Below are 18,941 nucleotides of genomic sequence, written 5' to 3' on the forward strand. Positions count from 1 at the left end.
GACGTTATTGGGGTCGCTTCAACCCGCGGACATGGAAAACAACAATTTAAAGTAGCCCAATTCTGCGGGAAAACAGCGGACTTGGCAACACTGATATGACCAGGGTTTTCCCGCGGAATTGGGTTACTTTAACACTGTTGCCACGGGTTGTTCTTCGTGTCCACGAGTTGAAGCGACCCCAATAATGTGATATTTAGCCCAAGGAATGCAAATTTTACCAGGGGAACCCCGCCAAAAATCGTGTATTTTACCCCCAGAATCGTTTTTTACTGGGGACCCCCCTCGAAACGCAATTTGGGCTACTTTTGGACTAGCACTCGGTAGTAATTGGGCGGGTTTTGTTGTAAAAACCTGGCAAACCTGGATATGACCAAAGGTAAGACGAAATTCTGAGGCCTTGTAATGTAAATTAATGAGGTCTAACAATACAGTAGACTACTTATAAAAGCGTCGTCTGAATTAATAATGTAACTAGAGGTCAGAAAAGTGTGGTTTTCAGCAAAGTTCTGATTATGAGGCCATACTTCACATATCAAATATGACATTGCAATTTTTATAGGGTTGAATTTCTGTTCCTTCCCTATTAGTCACGCAACATATAGCCTAGAGAGAAGTCAAAATGATATGTGGAGATGACCAAAACCTTCCGGACAAAATGATGTAAGTAGACCAGTCACCCTTCAGACATTGTCGATGAAATTTCTGAAGTTTCTCTCGAAAAAAAAAACCGTGTCAGTCAGTTTAACCTTAAACGCCCCCTCAAGCGTTTGGTGCGCGCTGCGCGCTCTGTGCGCCTCTGGCGAGCTTGTTCCTGTCTCGCTCTCATTGGTTCATTTGGCTGATGGCTATAGACACCTGACTCACAATCCACCCGCTTCTAGTAACTGATCCATGAAACCATAAAGACCGAGCACGTAGGCAACTTCTTATCGACAAGCTCAGATCTTCATATCTCAAGGTAAATTCATATGCATGTGGTGCTGAGTACTAAATAAGTTGCAGGTAAATATTAAATATAAGTGATGCTATTTTGCAAACGTTTCATTCCAGACGTGCTTGTGAGATTTAGACACTTCAAGATTTGAAGAAAGTTTCTCTGGAATGAGAGCATGCAGATTATTTCCTTAACTGGAACTGCGCATTTATATTAAAATTTTTTTTTTTTTTTATTAAATAGTTAGCTAAATGTTACAAATGTTCGCTTTTGGATGATATGCAATGTGTATAAAATATTTGTGTAGCCTATTTGTAATATTTTGAACTTGATATCCTTTGTGCGCAGACGAATAATTGATGCCATAGCTACTTTTTATTATCATATTAATATCTCAGAGTATGCTTGTATGAGCAATGGATCTTTGCAACAACGTTTGTCTTTTTAAAATATTGAAAGAATGCGCGCGTGATGACTTTATATTTAGATTTGTATTGTTTCACTTTGCGCGATATGATGTCATTTTAGCGGCTGCAGAATATTCCACTACACTACGTGACAGAAAGCACACAGTTCATTTCTCCCTCTCTAGTTCAATACCTGCTGGTTTATATTTAAAACAAGCTTATGTGGCAGGTGCAGGAGGTTGAAATTTGATCTTTTAAATTTATTTCCACATGCTCCTTTAATCTCTGTGTCGAACACCAATGTCATGGGCAGCGGCATTTCACGATTTTCCATTTGCATTCATTAGTCCTGCAGACGCGCTCTGGCAAAATCTACATTCAAGGTCACTGGCTGTGTGTTCTGTGACCTGGATACTTTCACTGCATATCTGGGCATCACAAGCCAAAGTTGTCCAGTCACTCACCCACTCATGCTGTCATTCAGAATGCTAGGCAGCCCATAGTCATCTTCACCATGGTAACCACAGTATCTCTAATACCACTGTGGTATTCTCTGAACAGGACTGCCACTATTATGGAAAATCTGGGAAAATTAGGGAAAGTGTGGAAATATAATGGACAATATTACTGTTAAAAAATGCATTAGAAGATTAAAAGATGCATTAAATTGATTTCTACTTCAATTATATATTCATCCTGTGAATATTCTATACATCAAAGAATCCTAAAAAATAATCATGGTTTATTCAAAAAATATGAAGCAGCACGACTCCATTATTGATAATAATAGGAAATATTTCTTGAGCACCAAATCAGCCTATTAGAATGATTTCCGAAGGATTATGTGACACTTTCAGCTTTGCATCACCGGTATGAATTACATTTTAAAATGTATTCAGATAGAAAACTCTTATTTTACATTGTAATAATGTTTCACAATATTACACCGGATGCGACAGTTGTCAGTTGATATCACAGCCATTCTAAAGCGAGAACTGCACTGCACTCCCAACGAAATGGACAAGTTTATAATCGAATTCATAAATATTAAATCTTTTTAACACTAGTAAAAGTACATACTGTTAAAACACAGTTTTAACGTAGATGTTTGCTTAAATTTATTTTGAAGATGAGGTAAATATGCCGTTCCTTTGAGTATTGTTATAAATGTCAGGCAACTTTTTTGTCTTGTCGCGCCACGCCGCATCCATTGTAGACCGCATCACTCATTATAATGGGTTCTGTTGTATCACGTCGCCATTTGCAAACTTAATGTGTCTGGCTTCTGTCTCATCCACGTCCAGCTATTTTTAGCTGTACGAAACAGCTTGTTTTGCTGTTTGATATTGCAAATAGGTGTGTCTTACCATGTTATTTTAATGTATTATTTTAATTATGAACACACTGGTTTGTGGTTCAGACAGTTTTACGGTTTACTGCATGATTTTATTTTTCACGGTATTTCCAAATGCTTACGTCTGCGTTGAAGAAAAAGGTGGATGTCCAAAACATAGTGTTACTGTCTTTAATGTATTTTTAATTAAATAAATCCAGCCTCGGCAAGAGACCTTAAAAAACATTAAAAACCAACCCGAACTTTTGAATGGCAGAATTTCAGGTAGAAATAGTTATTTTTTTAATGGAATCTCCATAAAAGTGCAAATTCTTGTATGGAAATGAATGTAAAAAGAATATATTTTGAAGAATAAACCGTAAAAAATAAAAAACACAATTTGTTGAGTCAGCTTAAAATAATTTGTTACCCTGCTGCCTTAAAAATTTAAGTTCAGTCAACTAAAATAAGTTTAGTCAACTTGAAATGTTAAGTTGTATTAAGTAACAACTTAGATATTTGTGTTTGCTAAACTTAACAGATGGGTAACCCAGCTGCCTTCAAATTTTAAGTAGATTCAAATCAAATATCTAAGTTGTCACTTAGTATAATTTAACATTTCAAGTTAAATAAACTTTTTTGAGTTGACTGAACTTAAAATTTTACTTAAAACTTAAAACTTAAATTATTTTAAGTTGACTCAACAAATTGTTTTTTACAGTGTAGTAACCATTGTTTCTGTTCTCAACTGACTTTGATAAAATGATATAGACAAAAATACACTGGAAGTCAAAAGGAACCATACCTGTTTGATTACCAACATTCTTCTAACTTCCTCAGAAGAAAACAAAGCATACAGGTTTGGATTGACTGAGGAAGTAAATGATAAAAAAAACATTTCATTTTGGGTGAACTGTCGCTTTAAAGTTTCAGCATAAAAGAAGGTTTTTGAAAAATGTCTGGAACCAAACAGTTAACAGTAACCATTAGGGGCTTTTGCACCAGAGGAAACTTTTCATATCTTATAAAACTATTGAAGGAAGTTCCAGCTTTTTTGGCATATTCACACCGCAGGAACTAGGAACGTATTTAGTTTCCAGAACTCCTTTTGGGGAAACTAAACTAGCTCCTACTTCAGAGTAGGGTCTAAAACAGTTCTATATGAAAGTGTACGCTGTCCAAACGCATACAAAATGCTGGCTACAAGGCATTTTTAAAAAAGATGTGTAAATATATTTACTCCATGAACATTGAAAACAGCAATTTAGCTACCTGTTTTGTTCTTTTCTCAGCCTCGATGATTTGTAACACTGCCAGTTATCATAGGAAATTTAGTCAGATTATCATGCTCTTTCAGTCGCATAAATTGTGCATTAACCTCTATCTCCTTTATCACGAAACCCAGGACACACAACAAAAACATTGAGAAAAATACTATGGAAGTCAATGGCTACTGTCAGCTGTTTGGTTCTGAACATTCTTTAGAATATTTTCAAAAGAAAAGAGAAGGTCATATAAGTTTGAAACAACTTCAGGGTGAGTAAATAATGATGGAGTTTTCATTTGTGGGTGGACTTTATTCTAAACTAGTATAGAATGCAATTGTTTGAGACATTTAGGTCATGGTATAATCAATGCACCAATATAGCCCCAATACTATGGTAAAAACTGGTCACAGTGCAGAAAAGTCAGGTTTTGAGACCTAGTTTTATCATGCTGATCCCTATGTGACTAAGTTGTCTTAAGAGTCCAGCCAATAAATGTTGCCATTGTTTTTTAGATGCTGGCCTCTCGTGCTCTGGTGCGGGGACTGCAGTCTGGGTTCTGGAGGAGGGTGTCAACTTCATCTGCTGCCTGGGCTGCACACACTCACGGTGACAGCACACTCTCAAGGGCAATAGAGACCACTTAGCTGCCATTCACATCTAGTCTATTTATCTGGACAGATACTTTCAAACCATTTCCAGTTCTCTGACTGTTGTTCTTGTGCATTTGTCCTCAGATGTTGATGTGGTTGACTGCTCCATTCCTCAGTACAACAACCGTCTGGACACGCCATTGCCAGATGTCCCATTTGTCCAAAATCTCACTGCCGAACAGAAGAAACTCAAAGAGAAAGAGAAGGGATCATGGACTGAGCTCACCAAGGAGGAGAAACTTGCTTGTAAATCTACAGGCTAAACTTTTAGCTTTTTAATCTATTGCTTAATAAGCAAATAAATCAGTCATAAGTCTACTATAGTTACAAGAACAGGTTAGACTTTGACCCTGGGTGTGGAGGAAACTGTAACTCACACACAAGGCTGCTGAATAACCACATTTGTCTTTACAATAGCTGTAGCTCTTCTGTCCTAGTATGTTTGTATTTTTCAATTTGCATATATGAATATATACTGGGTATATACTGTATGCTGTATATAGCCAGTGTTGCTCTTGAAAAACAGCCTTATGGACCACATTTCTCAATTCAGCTATTGAGATTCTTTGGGTCTTAATGGGTTTAAGTGCTGACTGAACACTTGGCAGAAACTGATCCATTTTCTCGAGTAGCTATTAGAGTTATTTGCTTTTAAATTTGAGAGGATTCAGCAGGATTTTTCCCATTCTAGTAAAAGCTTAATGTCACAGATCACCCCTTAGGTATCAATACAGCCTGGAGATTATTTTAGAATATTTCTAAATATTTTAGATTTTATATATTTGCACTTTTTTTTTTTGTTTAATTATATTTTTATATTTTATTTTTATTTTTAAAATATTTATTTCAGTTTTATATTCGTTTGTGATGTATAATAGATTCTATTACCTGGGTAAGATCCCTCAAGGCTAAATTATTAATATAGTAAATGGGTCACGGATCTTGGGAATTATAATGATAACAGCAGATCATTTGGCCTCAGGTATTAAAAGTTCACTCCCACCAGATGGCAGCGTTGTTTAACTGTTTGAGTTGAATGGTTGCAAACCTCTTTCCTTTCCAAGTGTACATGCAAACAGGGCAAGCTACTAAATCCAGCAATTACTATTCAGATCATCTGTGGTTTGTTTTTATCTTTTGCAGTATACAGACTCACACATGAGCTGTCGTTTGCAGAGATGAGGCAAGGCTCCAAAGAGTGGATGACTGTCCTTGGAGGAGTCTTCATCTTCCTTGGCTTCACAGGGCTGCTAGTGTGGTGGCAGCGTATCTATGGTGGGTTTATATATATATGAAGATATTCATACGTATACATTCTCTAAATGATGCATAATTGTTTTTGATTACCAGATTATCTTGGCAGCTTTAAACGCTTGAATTTCAGGCATTTCATCATTGCTGATACACTCTCGCTTTGATGTGAGATTCAGCTGGATTTAATTGTGTTGATGAGTTATTTATTCATCCAATCTGAAATCAGAAACAGCTATCGAATCCAAAATCAACATTTTGGATGCTGCTAAATTAAAGGGATAGTCCATGCAAAAACATTTACTCATCCTCATGTCATTCCAAACCTGTATGCATTTCTTTCTTGTGTGGAACACAAAAGAAGATAGTCTGAAGAATTTTGGAAAACATTTTCAGGTTCTGTTGACTTTCAATAGTATTTTTTGTCCTCACTATGAAAGTCAGTGGGATTCAAAACCATTCGGTTGCCAGTGCCAGTCTTCAAAATGTCTTCTTTCGTGCCTTATTGACTTCCGTATTATTTTTTTGTCCATTCTTTGGATGTCAGTGGGGCCTGAAACTGTTTGGTTGCCAATACTCTTCACAATGTTTTCTTTTGTGTCCCACTGACTTCCATAGTATTGTGTGTCCATACTATGGAAGTCAGTGGGACCCAAAACTGTTCAGTTGCCAGTATTCTTCAAAATATCTTCTTTTGTGTCCCAGTGACTTCATAGTATTTTTTTTTTCTTTTTTTTTGTCCAGACTTTGGAAGTCAATGGGACTTAAAACTGTTTGGTTGGAAAAATGTTTTCTTTTATGTCCCATTGAATTTCATAGTACTTTTTGTCCATAGTATGAAAGTCAATGGGACTCAAAACCATTTGGTTGCCAGTATTCTTCAAAATATCTTTTCTTTGTCTCTCATTGACTTCCGTAGTATTTATTCTTTTATCCATACTTTGGATGTCAATGGGACCTGAAACTGTTTGGTTGCCAATACTCTTCATAATATTTTCTTCTGTGTCCTATTGACTTCCATAGTATTTTTGTCCATACTATGAAAGTCAAAGGGACTCAAAAACCACTTGGTTGTCAGTATTGTTCAAAATATCTTCTTTTGTTTCTCATTGACTTTCATAGTATTTTTTTTTTTTGTCCATACTTTGGATGTCAATGGGACCTGAAACTGTTTGGTTGCCAATACTCTTCAAAATATTTTCTTTTGTGTCCCATTGACTTCCATTGTATTTTTTGTCTAAACTATGGAAGTCAGTTGAACTTGAAACAGTTTTGAGTTTCGGTTTCGAGTCCAAACAAAAACTGTTTTGGTTTCAACTATTCAAAATAGCTTCTTCTGTGTCTTATTGACTTCCACAGTATTTGTGTCCATACTATGGAAGTCAATGGGAACCGAAACTGTTTGGTTGCCAATATTGTTTAAAATATATATATATTTTTTGTCCCATTGACTTTCATAGTACTTTTTTGTCCATACTATGGAAGTCAATTGAACTCAAAACTTTGTTTGTTTCTCACTGACTTCCTTAGCATGTAATTATTTTTTTGTCCATACTTTGGATGTCAATGGGACCTGAAATATTTTCTTTTGTGTCCCATTGACTTCCAAAGTTTTTTTTGTCCCTACTATGAAAGTCAATGGGACTCAAAACCAATTGGTTGCCAGTATTCTTCAAAATATTTTCTTCTGTGTCCCATTGCTTACCTAAGTACTTTTTTGTCCAAACTATGGAAGTCAGTTGAACTTGAAACAGTTTCGAGTTTCAGTTTTAAGTCCAAACAAAAACTGTTTTGGTTTATATATTCAAAATTTTTTCTTCTGTGTCTCATTGACTTCCATAGTATTTTTGTCCATACTGTGAAAGTCAATGGGAACCGAAACTGTTTGGTTGTCAATATTCTTCAAAATATATTTTTTTGTGTCCTATTGACTTCAATAGTATTTTTTGTCCCTACTATGAAAAAGTCAATGGGACTCAAAACCAATTGGTTGCCAGTATTCTTCAAAATATCTTCTTTTGTGTCCTTTTGACTTCAATGGTATTTTTTGTCCCTACTATGAAAGTCAGTGGGACTCAAAACCATTTGGTGTCCCACTGACTTCCAAAATATTTTTTGTCCATACTGTTGAAATCAGTTGATCTTGAAACAGTTTTGTGTTTCGGTTTCGAGTCCAAACAAAAACCGTTTGGGTTTTTGATTTGGTTTTCAAAATATTTTCTTTTGTGTTCCATTGACTTCCACAGTATTTTTGTCCATACTATGGAAGTCAATGGGACCCGAAACTGTCCGGATGCCAGTGTTCTTCAAAATATCATCTTTTGTGTTCCATGGAAGAAAGAAAATCCTACAGGCTTGGAATAACATGATGGGAAGTAAATGATGACAGAATTTACATCTTTGGCTGGACTATCACTTTAAGGCCCAAAACCTTGCTTAGAGTTCATTTTCAATTGGATTTTGTGCCTTTTTTTTCCTTTTCCTCTAACGTGACCACCAGTTAGTTCTCAAAGCACAGAACGCTCTGATTTCACATGTCAAATGGAAGAATCAGCACGGCCTTTTTACCTGCAGCTCACACTCCTGCTGAAATAATTGGACTGGGTTGTGTTTTGCAGTCAACGGTTTGAAGGAGCGGAAAAGAGGGGAAAGATTTACGTGTTTGAGCCGCGGCTTCAGTTTAGGAATCCCTTTAGACCCAGCTGAACTTCTTCACAAATGATAAGAAGCTTTCCAAGGCTGTGTGTGTGCCTAAGACGGATGGAAAGCAGTTGACATGTTTAAAACAGAATGAGTGTGCATTGTGTGTTTGTGTGTGTGTTTGTATAAGTGTGTGAGCGGTTTCTTGTCGGAAGCAGACAAGTCTCCTCCATCTCTGTCTCAGAGGCCCCAGTTCTTTGAGGAAGGAAGTCAATGCTACATCACCTCAGGAGAGATACAGTAGAGGAAAATAACGCAAGGAGGGAGGAAAACAGAGAAACTGTGAGAACAAAAGTTTGGTGAGGATCCTTGAGGGGGGGGAGAAAGAGGGGTGTAGCCGCGTCAAAGCGAGAAAGGTACAGAAGTCCAAAAGTCAGTTGTCGGTTAAGCGCTGGGTATTTCCCACAATGTCTGGCTCATGTCGTGACTTGAAAAACTCTGCTCTGGGCCGCTGTTCTTCAAACTCATTAGGGCTGGGTATTAAGAGTCGTCTGAGGTTGACTTTAGCAATTGTCGGGATTTAAAGGGGAGATGAAAGAGGCGATTTTTTTGGAAAGCCTTCTGGGATACAGTCACACTGCAGGTTCTTATTCTGGGGTTTGCAGGCATCTCTGCCCCACAACTCCCAGAAAACTGAATAGAATTTCCTGCACATACCTCAGGGCAGGTGCACCGAATCCACCTGGCAAGAAAATCAGGATGTTTTTGATGTGTTTGTGTGACAGAGACTATACCATCTGCCTTGAGGGGTCTCAAAAAGGGAGATACCCATGAAAAAATGACATAATATAAACCAAATACCAGATATACAGTCTGAGTCCACATTGAGAATCTGGGATTCAAAAAACAAACGGATTTTGAAAATGCACAACAAAATCAATGAGTTTTGCTGTCATTGTAGCAACAATATAAGAAATTCTATATTTACTTAATTTCTAGTTAAATTTCTAGTTATTTTTAATTTAACAAGAACATTAAAATGATAAAAAAAAGACATTTATAATATTACACTTTTAAACTTTAAACTTTTCACAAAAATACTGAGCAGCAAAAACTGATTTTAACATTGATAATAAAAAGAATAATTATTAATAATTGGTCATCAGTAATGATTGAGCAGCAAAACAGTATATTACAATCATTTCCATCATGAGACACTGAAGACTGAAGTAATAATGCTGAAAATGTTAAATTATAAAATGTGATCAATTTGAATTAAAAAAAAATGTAAATAATATTTCTAATTAATCTTTTTAATTCAGATGCATGCTGAAAATATAAAACTATTAAATAAAAATGATAATAGAAGCGTTTTTTTACACTGAAGACTAAAGTACTAATGCTGAAAATTCAGGAAAAAAGTATTTTTCAATTTTAAAATGTGATCAGTTTTATTTTAAATTGTATTTTTTTTTCTAATGCTGAAAATTCAAGAAAAAAATCTATTTTAAAATGTGATCAATTAGAAAAAAATTACATTTGAATCATGTTTTTATTAATCTTTTCACATTCAAATTAGGGCTGTCAATCGCATGCAAAATAAAAGTTTGAGTTTGCCTAGTATATGTGTGTGTACTGTGTGTAATTATGTATACATAAATACAGACACATTTATGTATATATTTAAGAAATATTTACAAGTATATGTATTTATTATATTATATGATTTATATTATATATAAATAAAAATATTTTGTACATAAATAATATATTTCTCTTAAAAATATACATTAATTTGTGTGTATTTATATACATAATAATTACACACAGTACACACACATATATTAGGCTAACTCAAATTTTTATTTTGCATGTGATTAATTGCAATTAATCGCGATTAATTCAAATTTATGCTCACAATATAAAACTATTAAATAAAAAAAATGATAATAAAGGCATTTTACACTGAAGACTAAAGAACTAATGCTGAAAAAATCAGGGGAAAAAAAGTATTTTTCAATTTTAAAATGATCAATTAGAAAAAAATGTATTTTAAATTGTAATATTTTTATTAATCTTTTTCTATTCAAATTTATGCTGCTAATATAAAACTGTTAAATAAAAAATGATAGTAAAAGTATTTTTATAATAATAGTAATAGAAGCACATCTGTATCCACTCCTATTTTAAATGCTTCATTCTTATGATTTAGTCATGAAATAATATGAGACCTTCCACTGCAACCTTTTTTTGACCAAGTATATTTGCATGTTTATAAGCTCTATTTTTACATGAACCAGGCCTGTGATATTAGCAGACGGGTTTGAGCATGTTGTGCAGACGCAATCGTTTTCTCTAATTTGTTTATTTTATATTTTTTGTCCTCTGTTCTTTGCCTGGAGGATATAACTCCACAGAAGAGCTGTCAGGCGCTGCCCTCTGTTAAGACACTTAATTGTTCGTTATGTGCTATTGTTAGCTATTTTTTTCCTGACAGGTCTACAGTTCCACTTAGGGGAAAAATAGAAGGGGATTTTGCACAATTAACTGCTTTTCACACCCGACACCCAATTTTTTTCTCTTTCTCACAGTGTATGGTGATGTTCCCCACACTTTGTCTCCAGAGTCGGTGGCACAGCAGACACAGAGGATGATAGATATGAGAGTGAACCCCGTCCATGGATTCTCTAATAAATGGGATTATGAAAAGAAACAGTGGAAATGAATGCATTCCGTCGTAATGACTAAAAATGTATCAGGATTGCATTAATGAGGCGTTTCAAACTCAATAATGCTGTACAACTGACAGCCTTAAAATATATTCCAATGTGAATCTGAATAAATGCACTGAATTAAACTCTGAGCTTCTGGCTTAGTACTGTTTGTGCTGAGAACAAAGCGTGTGTGTTGGTACATTTAACCTGATACCTGACTACCCTTGAATTGAATGTGTTCGCGTGATTGGCTGGGGCAGAGAGTGTGAGAAAGTGTGTTATTGGCTGAGGTGTGTGGGTTAATCCAATCACTTTCCAACTGCCTGAAATGACTTGTTATGAGTGTGGGTCTGTGTAAAATGGAAAGTGGGTATCTTAGGTGCTCATTAACAACACCATTTTCATCATTTTGAAAAGCTTCATTACAGTTCATAAACATTGCTCTGTATGACAAATTATTTTTATAAGTATTATAAGTAGAACTTTTTACCTTTCCTATCTATCTATCTATCTATCATCTCTGAAAACTGAAGTCTGAAGAAGTCTATATTTTCATTTCTATCTATCTATCTGAAAACTGAAGTTTGAAGAAATATATATATTTTCATTTCTATCTATCTGAAAACTGAAGTTTGAAGAAATATATATATTTTCATTTCTATCTATCTATCTATCTGTCTATCTATCTGAAAACTGAAGTTTGAAGAAATATATTTTAATTTCTATCTATCTCTGAAAACTGAAGTCTGAAGAAATATATTTTTTTCATTTCTATCTATCTATCTATCTATCTATCTATCTATCTATCTATCTATCTATCCACAGTATCTGTCTGAAAACTGAAGTCTGAAGAAATATATATATTTTCATTTCTATCTATCTGAAAACTGAAGTTTGAAGAAATATATATATTTTCATTTCTATCTATCTATCTATCTATCTATCTGTCTATCTGTCTATCTATCTGAAAACTGAAGTTTGAAGAAATATATTTTCATTTCTATCTCTGAAAACTGAAGTCTGAAGAAATATATTTTTTTCATTTCTATCTATCTATCTATCTGAAAACTGAAGTTTGAAGAAATATATATATTTTCATTTCTATCTATCTATCTATCTATCTGAAAACTGAAGTTTGAAGAAATATATATATTTTCATTTCTATCTATCTATCTATCTATCTATCTATCTATCTATCTATCTGTCTGTCTATCTATCTGAAAACTGAAGTTTGAAGAAATATATTTTCATTTCTATCTATCTATCTATCTGAAAACTGAAGTTTGAAGAAATATATATATTTTCATTTCTATCTATCTATCTATCTATCTATCTATCTATCTATCTATCTATCTATCTATCTATCTATCTGTCTATCTATCTGAAAACTGAAGTCTGAAGAAATATATTTTTTTCATTTCTATCTATCTATCTATCTATCTATCTGAAAACTGAAGTTTGAAGAAATATATATATTTTCATTTCTATCTATCTATCTATCTATCTATCTATCTATCTATCTATCTATCTATCTATCTATCTGTCTATCTATCTGAAAACTGAAGTCTGAAGAAATATATTTTTTTCATTTCTATCTATCTATCTATCTGAAAACTGAAGTTTGAAGAAATATATATATTTTCATTTCTATCTATCTATCTATCTATCTATCTGAAAACTGAAGTTTGAAGAAATATATATATTTTCATTTCTATCTATCTATCTATCTATCTATCTATCTATCTATCTATCTATCTGTCTATCTGTCTGAAAACTGAAGTTTGAAGAAATATATTTTAATTTCTATCTATCTCTGAAAACTGAAGTCTGAAGAAATATATTTTTTTCATTTCTATCTATCTGTCTGTCTATCTATCTATCTATCTATCTATCTATCTATCTATCTATCTATCTGAAAACTGAAGTCTGAAGAAATATATATATTTTCATTTCTATCTATCTATCTATCTATCTGAAAACTGAAGTTTGAAGAAATATATATATTTTCATTTCTATCTATCTATCTATCTATCTGAAAACTGAAGTTTGAAGAAATATATATATCTATCTATCTGTCTCTATCTATCTCTATCTATCTATCTATCTATCTATCTATCTATCTATCTATCTGTCTATCTATCTGAAAACTGAAGTTTGAAGAAATATATATATTTTCATTTCTATCTATCTGAAAACTGAAGTTTGAAGAAATATATATATTTTCATTTCTATCTATCTATCTATCTATCTATCTATCTATCTATCTATCTGTCTATCTATCTGAAAACTGAAGAAACTGAAACTGAAGAAATATATATATTTTCATTTCTATCTATCTCTGAAAACTGAAGTCCGAAGAAATATATATTTTTTTCATTTCTGTCTATCTATCTATCTATCTGAAAACTGAAGTTTGAAGAAATATATATATGTTCATTTCTATCTATCTCTGAAAACTGAAGTTTGAAGAAATATATATATTTTCATTTCTATCTATCTCTGAAAACTGAAGTCTGAAGAAATATATATTTTTTTCATTTCTATCTATCTATCTATCTATCTATCTATCTATCTATCTGTCTATCTATCTATCTGAAAACTGAAGTTTGAAGAAATATATATATTTTTATTTCTATGTATCTTTGAAAACTGAAGTCTGAAGAAATATATATTTTTTTCATTTCTATCTATCTATCTATCTGTCTGTCTATCTGTCTGTCTATCTATCTATCTATCTATCTATCTATCTATCTATCTATCTATCTATCTATCTATCTCTGAAAACTGAAGTCTGAAGAAATATATATTTTTTTCATTTCTATCTATCTATCTGTCTATCACTATATATGAAGTTTATTTGCAAAAACAGATAACTCATTTTTTTACATTTTCAAAAATAATGTATTGTTTTTATTGTGTTTTATTGTGTTAGTTGTATTTTTTTGTTATTTTTACTTAATCAAAATAACAAAACTGCAGTTTGATTGAGATTGATTGGAATGCACAATGAAAAACATGATTTTTGAAAATTGTTAAAAACAGTTATTAAATGAACTCTTCATATGAGGACTGAAGTCTGAAGAAATATGTATAATATTTCATATCTATCTATATAAGAAGTTTATTTGCAAAAACAGATAATTCCATTTTTTATTTTCAAAAATCATGGTTTTTCTTATGTCATCATGGTTTTATTGTGTTTTATTGTGTTATCTGTATTTTTTTGTGTTATTTTTACTTAATGAAAACACAATTGCAGTTTGATTGAGATTAACTGGAATGCACAATGAAAAAACATGATTTTTGAGTTGTTTTTGCAAATGACGTCTGAAGAAATATGTATAATATTTTCACATCTATCTATCTATCTATCTATCTATCTATCTACCTATCTATCTATCTATCACGGAGGTCCACAAGTTTGAACAAAACGTGTTACGACACTCCCTTGTTCCCCTAATGCAAATGTATTTGTCAAAATGCGACAACCCTGTACTTAAAAACGCGCCTGAAGTACGGATCCCTGAGGGAACAATGACAAGAAGCTTTGACGAAGCTGAAAGGAATGAAAAGAAGTGCACTTCAAACACAAACTCCGCCACCATAAACACTCCTCATCTGGAGAGCCCTCGTATCTAGTATGCCAAAAGCAATGAATGGTGTGACGTAGAGGAAGTCACCGCCCCCGTAGAGCGAGTATCTTCAGTGTTCACTTTCAAAAGCGTTCTAGCGTTGCTTCAATGAACGCGCCAGCCTCGATGTCACTCGTCGGCGGTGACGGAGCACGCTTCATTTCTGCACGATCCGTGCCGCGCGTTGGAAAAACCGCATCTCGCCAAAGCGCGTGGAAAGCTACTTGTATATTTTACACGCGGCAAAAGTGCTTCTTCGTGCGCTGACTTGGTTGCTTTTTCTCTTCCGTCTTTCTGGGACTTCGAATGTCAGTGGAATATTTAGAAATACAACGATTGTTTAACTCTCTCCTTCGGTCTCGTAAAGACGTCGCCTCTTTTTTTGGGGGCTCTTGGCTGGAGGTTCACCGGAATATAAGCGCAGTGAGTTTGAGCAGTGAAGGGGCATTCCTCGCGCCGCACTCCAGACGCTTTCGGATCTTGACCGCGCACTGCAGCAACGGCCAATCCGTCTAATATATCCACACATCAGCGCGCTGGACGTGCAGGTTTGCTGGCTATAAAGTTAAAAAATAACGTTTTTATGAGTCGTAACCAATGAATGTGATGTTAAACAATAGCATTTTCCTCAAAAATTGCATTTTAGTGAGAGAAGTCACATCAACGCGATGTGAATTTGACATTTTTCGGAGCTTTTCTCTGTGAGAGAACGTTTTTTCCGTTACGATGCACTTCGAATAACCGACTCTTTCCTGCTCGCGCTCGTTTTTATCGTGTTTAATAACGATGGCCAACGAAATTCGCTATGACAATCGGAATATTGTGGAGAAATACATCAATCATAAACTTTCAAAGAGGGGATATGTGTGGAAATCCCAATCTTCTGGGGAGGACGATGACACCGTCAATAAAGGAGTAGAGGAGTCGGACTCCTCTCTAAACTCTGACAGGAGGCTTCAGGCTCCCTCAGCCGGAGGGGGGAACAACTCCGAATGCCTGATAGCGCACCGGGTCACTCGTTCAGACCCTTATTCGAGGATCTACCGGGCGTTACGCGAGGCTGGAGACCAGATAGAAAGGATGTACCAGCGTGAATTTGAGGAGATGTCCCACCACATGGTATTCAACCCCAATGCGGCACAACGCAGCTTCTTAGCTGTGGCCGAAGAGCTCTTTAAAGACGGAGTGAACTGGGGGCGGATCATCGCTTTCTTCGAGTTTGGTGGGACCATGTGTGTGGAGAGCGTCAACCGGGAGATGGCGTCCCAGGTAGATAATATTGCACACTGGATGACAGACTACCTGAACGGGCCACTGGAAAACTGGATCGAGGAAAATGGAGGCTGGGTAAGTTTATGGTCAAATGGTCGTGACCTTTGCCCGGGCGTTTATTGCCTCATCTCTGCAGCTGGGGCTTGAAATCATAATAACGCAATCTCGTTAAACACGAAGACTCATGCGGTGTTGTTTACTATCACCTGTTACTATGTAGACCAACTGCTATTGCTCCCTTAGTAGAATTTGATTCCGACTAGGTCAGTGTGCATTGTTAAACACTACGTTACATCAAAATTAAAAGGTCTTTTTTTTTGCTAAATCTTCTTAAATGCTCACAAAATTGGCAAATGTAGACACAAAATTAGTTTTTTCTCTTGGAAAGGGAGTAAAAATATCATTTATGTTGTAATGTACAAATTTTTGTCTAATCTTGCATGAGAATTTCCTTCCTTTATTATAACCTGCAGCTGACCAGCAGGTAGCAATTCATATTTACTTATGTGACCTTGCTAAAGGCTATCAGATATTTAAAATATGTACCTTCTAAACTTCCTGTTTTAGTAGGAAGTGTCATCACGAGCCAAAAAAATAAAAAGTACACCCGTAAAACCATTCATGGGGGCTTTATGGTGTGCAAATTGAGTAGTAACACTTTAACAGTGTTAGACGGTGAAATGAGTTTATCTCAGTCTGTCTGCAGTGCTATTTAGAAGAACTGGTTAGTTATTTTAGTTGGAGTGGTTTGAGTTTAGTCAGCTTGGGTTTTGACAGTTCAATCAAGGTGAAAGTGATAGTTCAATCAATGTAAGCCACGCCCCTCTTATATCAAGTTTTTTTTTTTTTTTTTTTTTTTTGGTCTGAGGTGAACATTCTTTTTCTCAAGGACATGTGACTTCACTGAAATGTGCATCCTAGGTCATTATTAATTCTTAATGTTTGTTTGGTAGTAAATAATTTCAGCGCCAGTTTTATGGTCTAATAAAACTGTAAGGTAGAGAGATGTTTTTGCTGGAGGTATAGCACATTTTTAATTTAATTTTGTTGATATATATATAATTGTAATATACCGCATTCATTCATTTTATATATTAAATTAAAAATAAGCACATTTAATTACAAATAAGCACAAATGTTTAAAAGTTATGATTTTTAGTGTTTTTAAAGAATTCTCTTCTGCTCACCAAGCCTGCATTTATTTGATCCAAATTACAGCATTATTGTGAATTTTTTTCTTTTACTATTTAAAATAACTGCTTTAAATTTGAACACATTTTAAAATGTAATTTATTTCTGTGATCAAAGCTGAATTTTAAACATCATTACTCCAGTCTTCAGTGTCAAATGATCCTTCAGAAATCATTCTAATATGCTGTTTTGCTGTTGAAGAAACATTTTTTTTTTAATAATAATAATAATTATTATTATTATTATCAATATTTAAAACTGTTAATTTTTTTCAGGATTCTTTGATGAATTGAAAGATCCAAAGATCAGCATTTATGTGAAATAAAAAGCTTTTGTAACATTTAAACACTATACCATTCAAAAGCTTGGAGTCAGTCTAATTTAATTATTATATATTTTTTTTAACTTTACTTTTATTTTATTTTACTTTTATTACTTTTTATTTTATTATTGTTATTTTATTTATTTTTTTATTTAGCAAGGATCAAAAGTGACAAAGACAGTTATAATGTTACAAAAGATTTCTATTTCTGATAAATGCTTCTAAACTTTCTATTCGTTAAAGAAATAATTCTACTCCGCTGTTTTCAACATAATAATAATAATAAGCAGCAAATCAGAATATTAGAATGATTTCTGAAGGGTCATGTGACTGAAATAATGATCCTAAAAATTCAGCTTTGAAATCACAAGAATAAATTACATTTTAAAATATATTAAATAAAAAATATATATATATATATATATGTATGCATGTATATGTATATGTGTGTGTATATATATATATATATATATATATATATATATATATATATATATAAATTAATGGATAAATTATATAAATGATAAAAATATAATAGTCAGGGCTTGACATTAACATTTTTTTTTCACCAGCATTTTTTGCTCACCAGGCACTGTGGCTAGTGGTTTTCCAAAATTACTAGCCTCAGCATTTTCACATGTTCAGCTTTTTGCTGTTGTAAAATCACATTTTCTATCACTAAAGTTACTGGGAACTAAAATTTATTTAAATTAATTTCTAGGTCTTTTTTTTTTTTGTGCCTATTTCAAGGCCATTTTTCCAATGAAATTATTAACAAAACTAATCACTCCACTGCAAAAGAAAGTAGATGAAGTGGCATTTAGATGGTTTTACATGTTTAATGAAGCTAAAATAGCATGAAAGCATTTACATTGCAAAATTGCAACAGTAGAAATAACGTCATGAACTTGGTGTTTAAAATCTGTTTTTTATATATAAAAATATGAAATGTTGGAAATATCCAAAGATAAGCTACTTTTAAATATGAAAGTAAACTGCCAATAGGTGGCAGCAAGTGACTGTCTTAATGAATGAATCATCAAGTCATACCTTCAAATGATTCGTTCAGACCTTCAAACTATTCATTCAAGAATGAAGCAAGTGCCTGTTTTTTATGAATGGGCCACTGAATCATTGATTCAAATGATTCATTCAAAAATGAATCATGCAGTAATGAATCACCGCTGTGTGCTGCTCAGAGATACGTGACTGTTCTGATGTGATCTTTGTTTTGAACTATTTAACCAAATCGAGCAAAAACAGTCAACGCTGACAATATTGCATACTATAATGTATATTAACTACTTGTTAAAACTGCACTCTCTTG

General features: G+C 33.7%; 2 protein-coding genes across 2 annotated transcripts in view; both read left to right on the forward strand.

Moving 5' to 3' along the window:
• The first annotated feature begins 799 nt into the window (after positions 1 to 799).
• LOC127156043 (cytochrome c oxidase subunit 4 isoform 1, mitochondrial) lies at positions 800 to 11,346 on the forward strand. Its single transcript, XM_051098728.1, has 5 exons — positions 800 to 958; positions 4,455 to 4,548; positions 4,677 to 4,838; positions 5,736 to 5,867; positions 11,075 to 11,346. The coding sequence occupies exons 2-5, from the start codon at positions 4,455 to 4,457 to the stop codon at positions 11,206 to 11,208; spliced, it is 522 nt and encodes a 173-aa protein (XP_050954685.1). The 5' UTR covers positions 800 to 958; the 3' UTR covers positions 11,209 to 11,346.
• A 3,550-nt stretch (positions 11,347 to 14,896) lies between these two features.
• bcl2a (BCL2 apoptosis regulator a) overlaps positions 14,897 to 18,941 on the forward strand; it is a 69,246-nt gene continuing 65,201 nt past the window's right edge. Inside the window, exon 1 of the mRNA XM_051097994.1 lies at positions 14,897 to 16,176. Within this exon, the coding sequence (XP_050953951.1) occupies positions 15,616 to 16,176 (561 nt within the window). The 5' untranslated portion in view covers positions 14,897 to 15,615. The remainder of the gene's footprint in view (positions 16,177 to 18,941) is intronic.

The sequence above is a fragment of the Labeo rohita genome, chromosome 24 (assembly GCF_022985175.1).
Source record: "Labeo rohita strain BAU-BD-2019 chromosome 24, IGBB_LRoh.1.0, whole genome shotgun sequence".
NCBI classification, from domain to species: domain Eukaryota; kingdom Metazoa; phylum Chordata; class Actinopteri; order Cypriniformes; family Cyprinidae; genus Labeo; species Labeo rohita.

What these genes read in the sequence shown, in the direction of transcription:
- LOC127156043 (XM_051098728.1), top strand. Translation starts at nt 4,455, where the DNA reads ATGCTGGCCTCTCGTGCTCTGGTGCGGGGACTGCAGTCTGGGTTCTGG. An exon ending in CTGGGCTGCACACACTCACG is followed by an intron (nt 4,549 to 4,676) that starts GTGACAGCACAC and finishes ATTTGTCCTCAG; the next exon opens with ATGTTGATGTGGTTGACTGC. An exon ending in CAAGGAGGAGAAACTTGCTT is followed by an intron (nt 4,839 to 5,735) that starts GTAAATCTACAG and finishes TATCTTTTGCAG; the next exon opens with TATACAGACTCACACATGAG.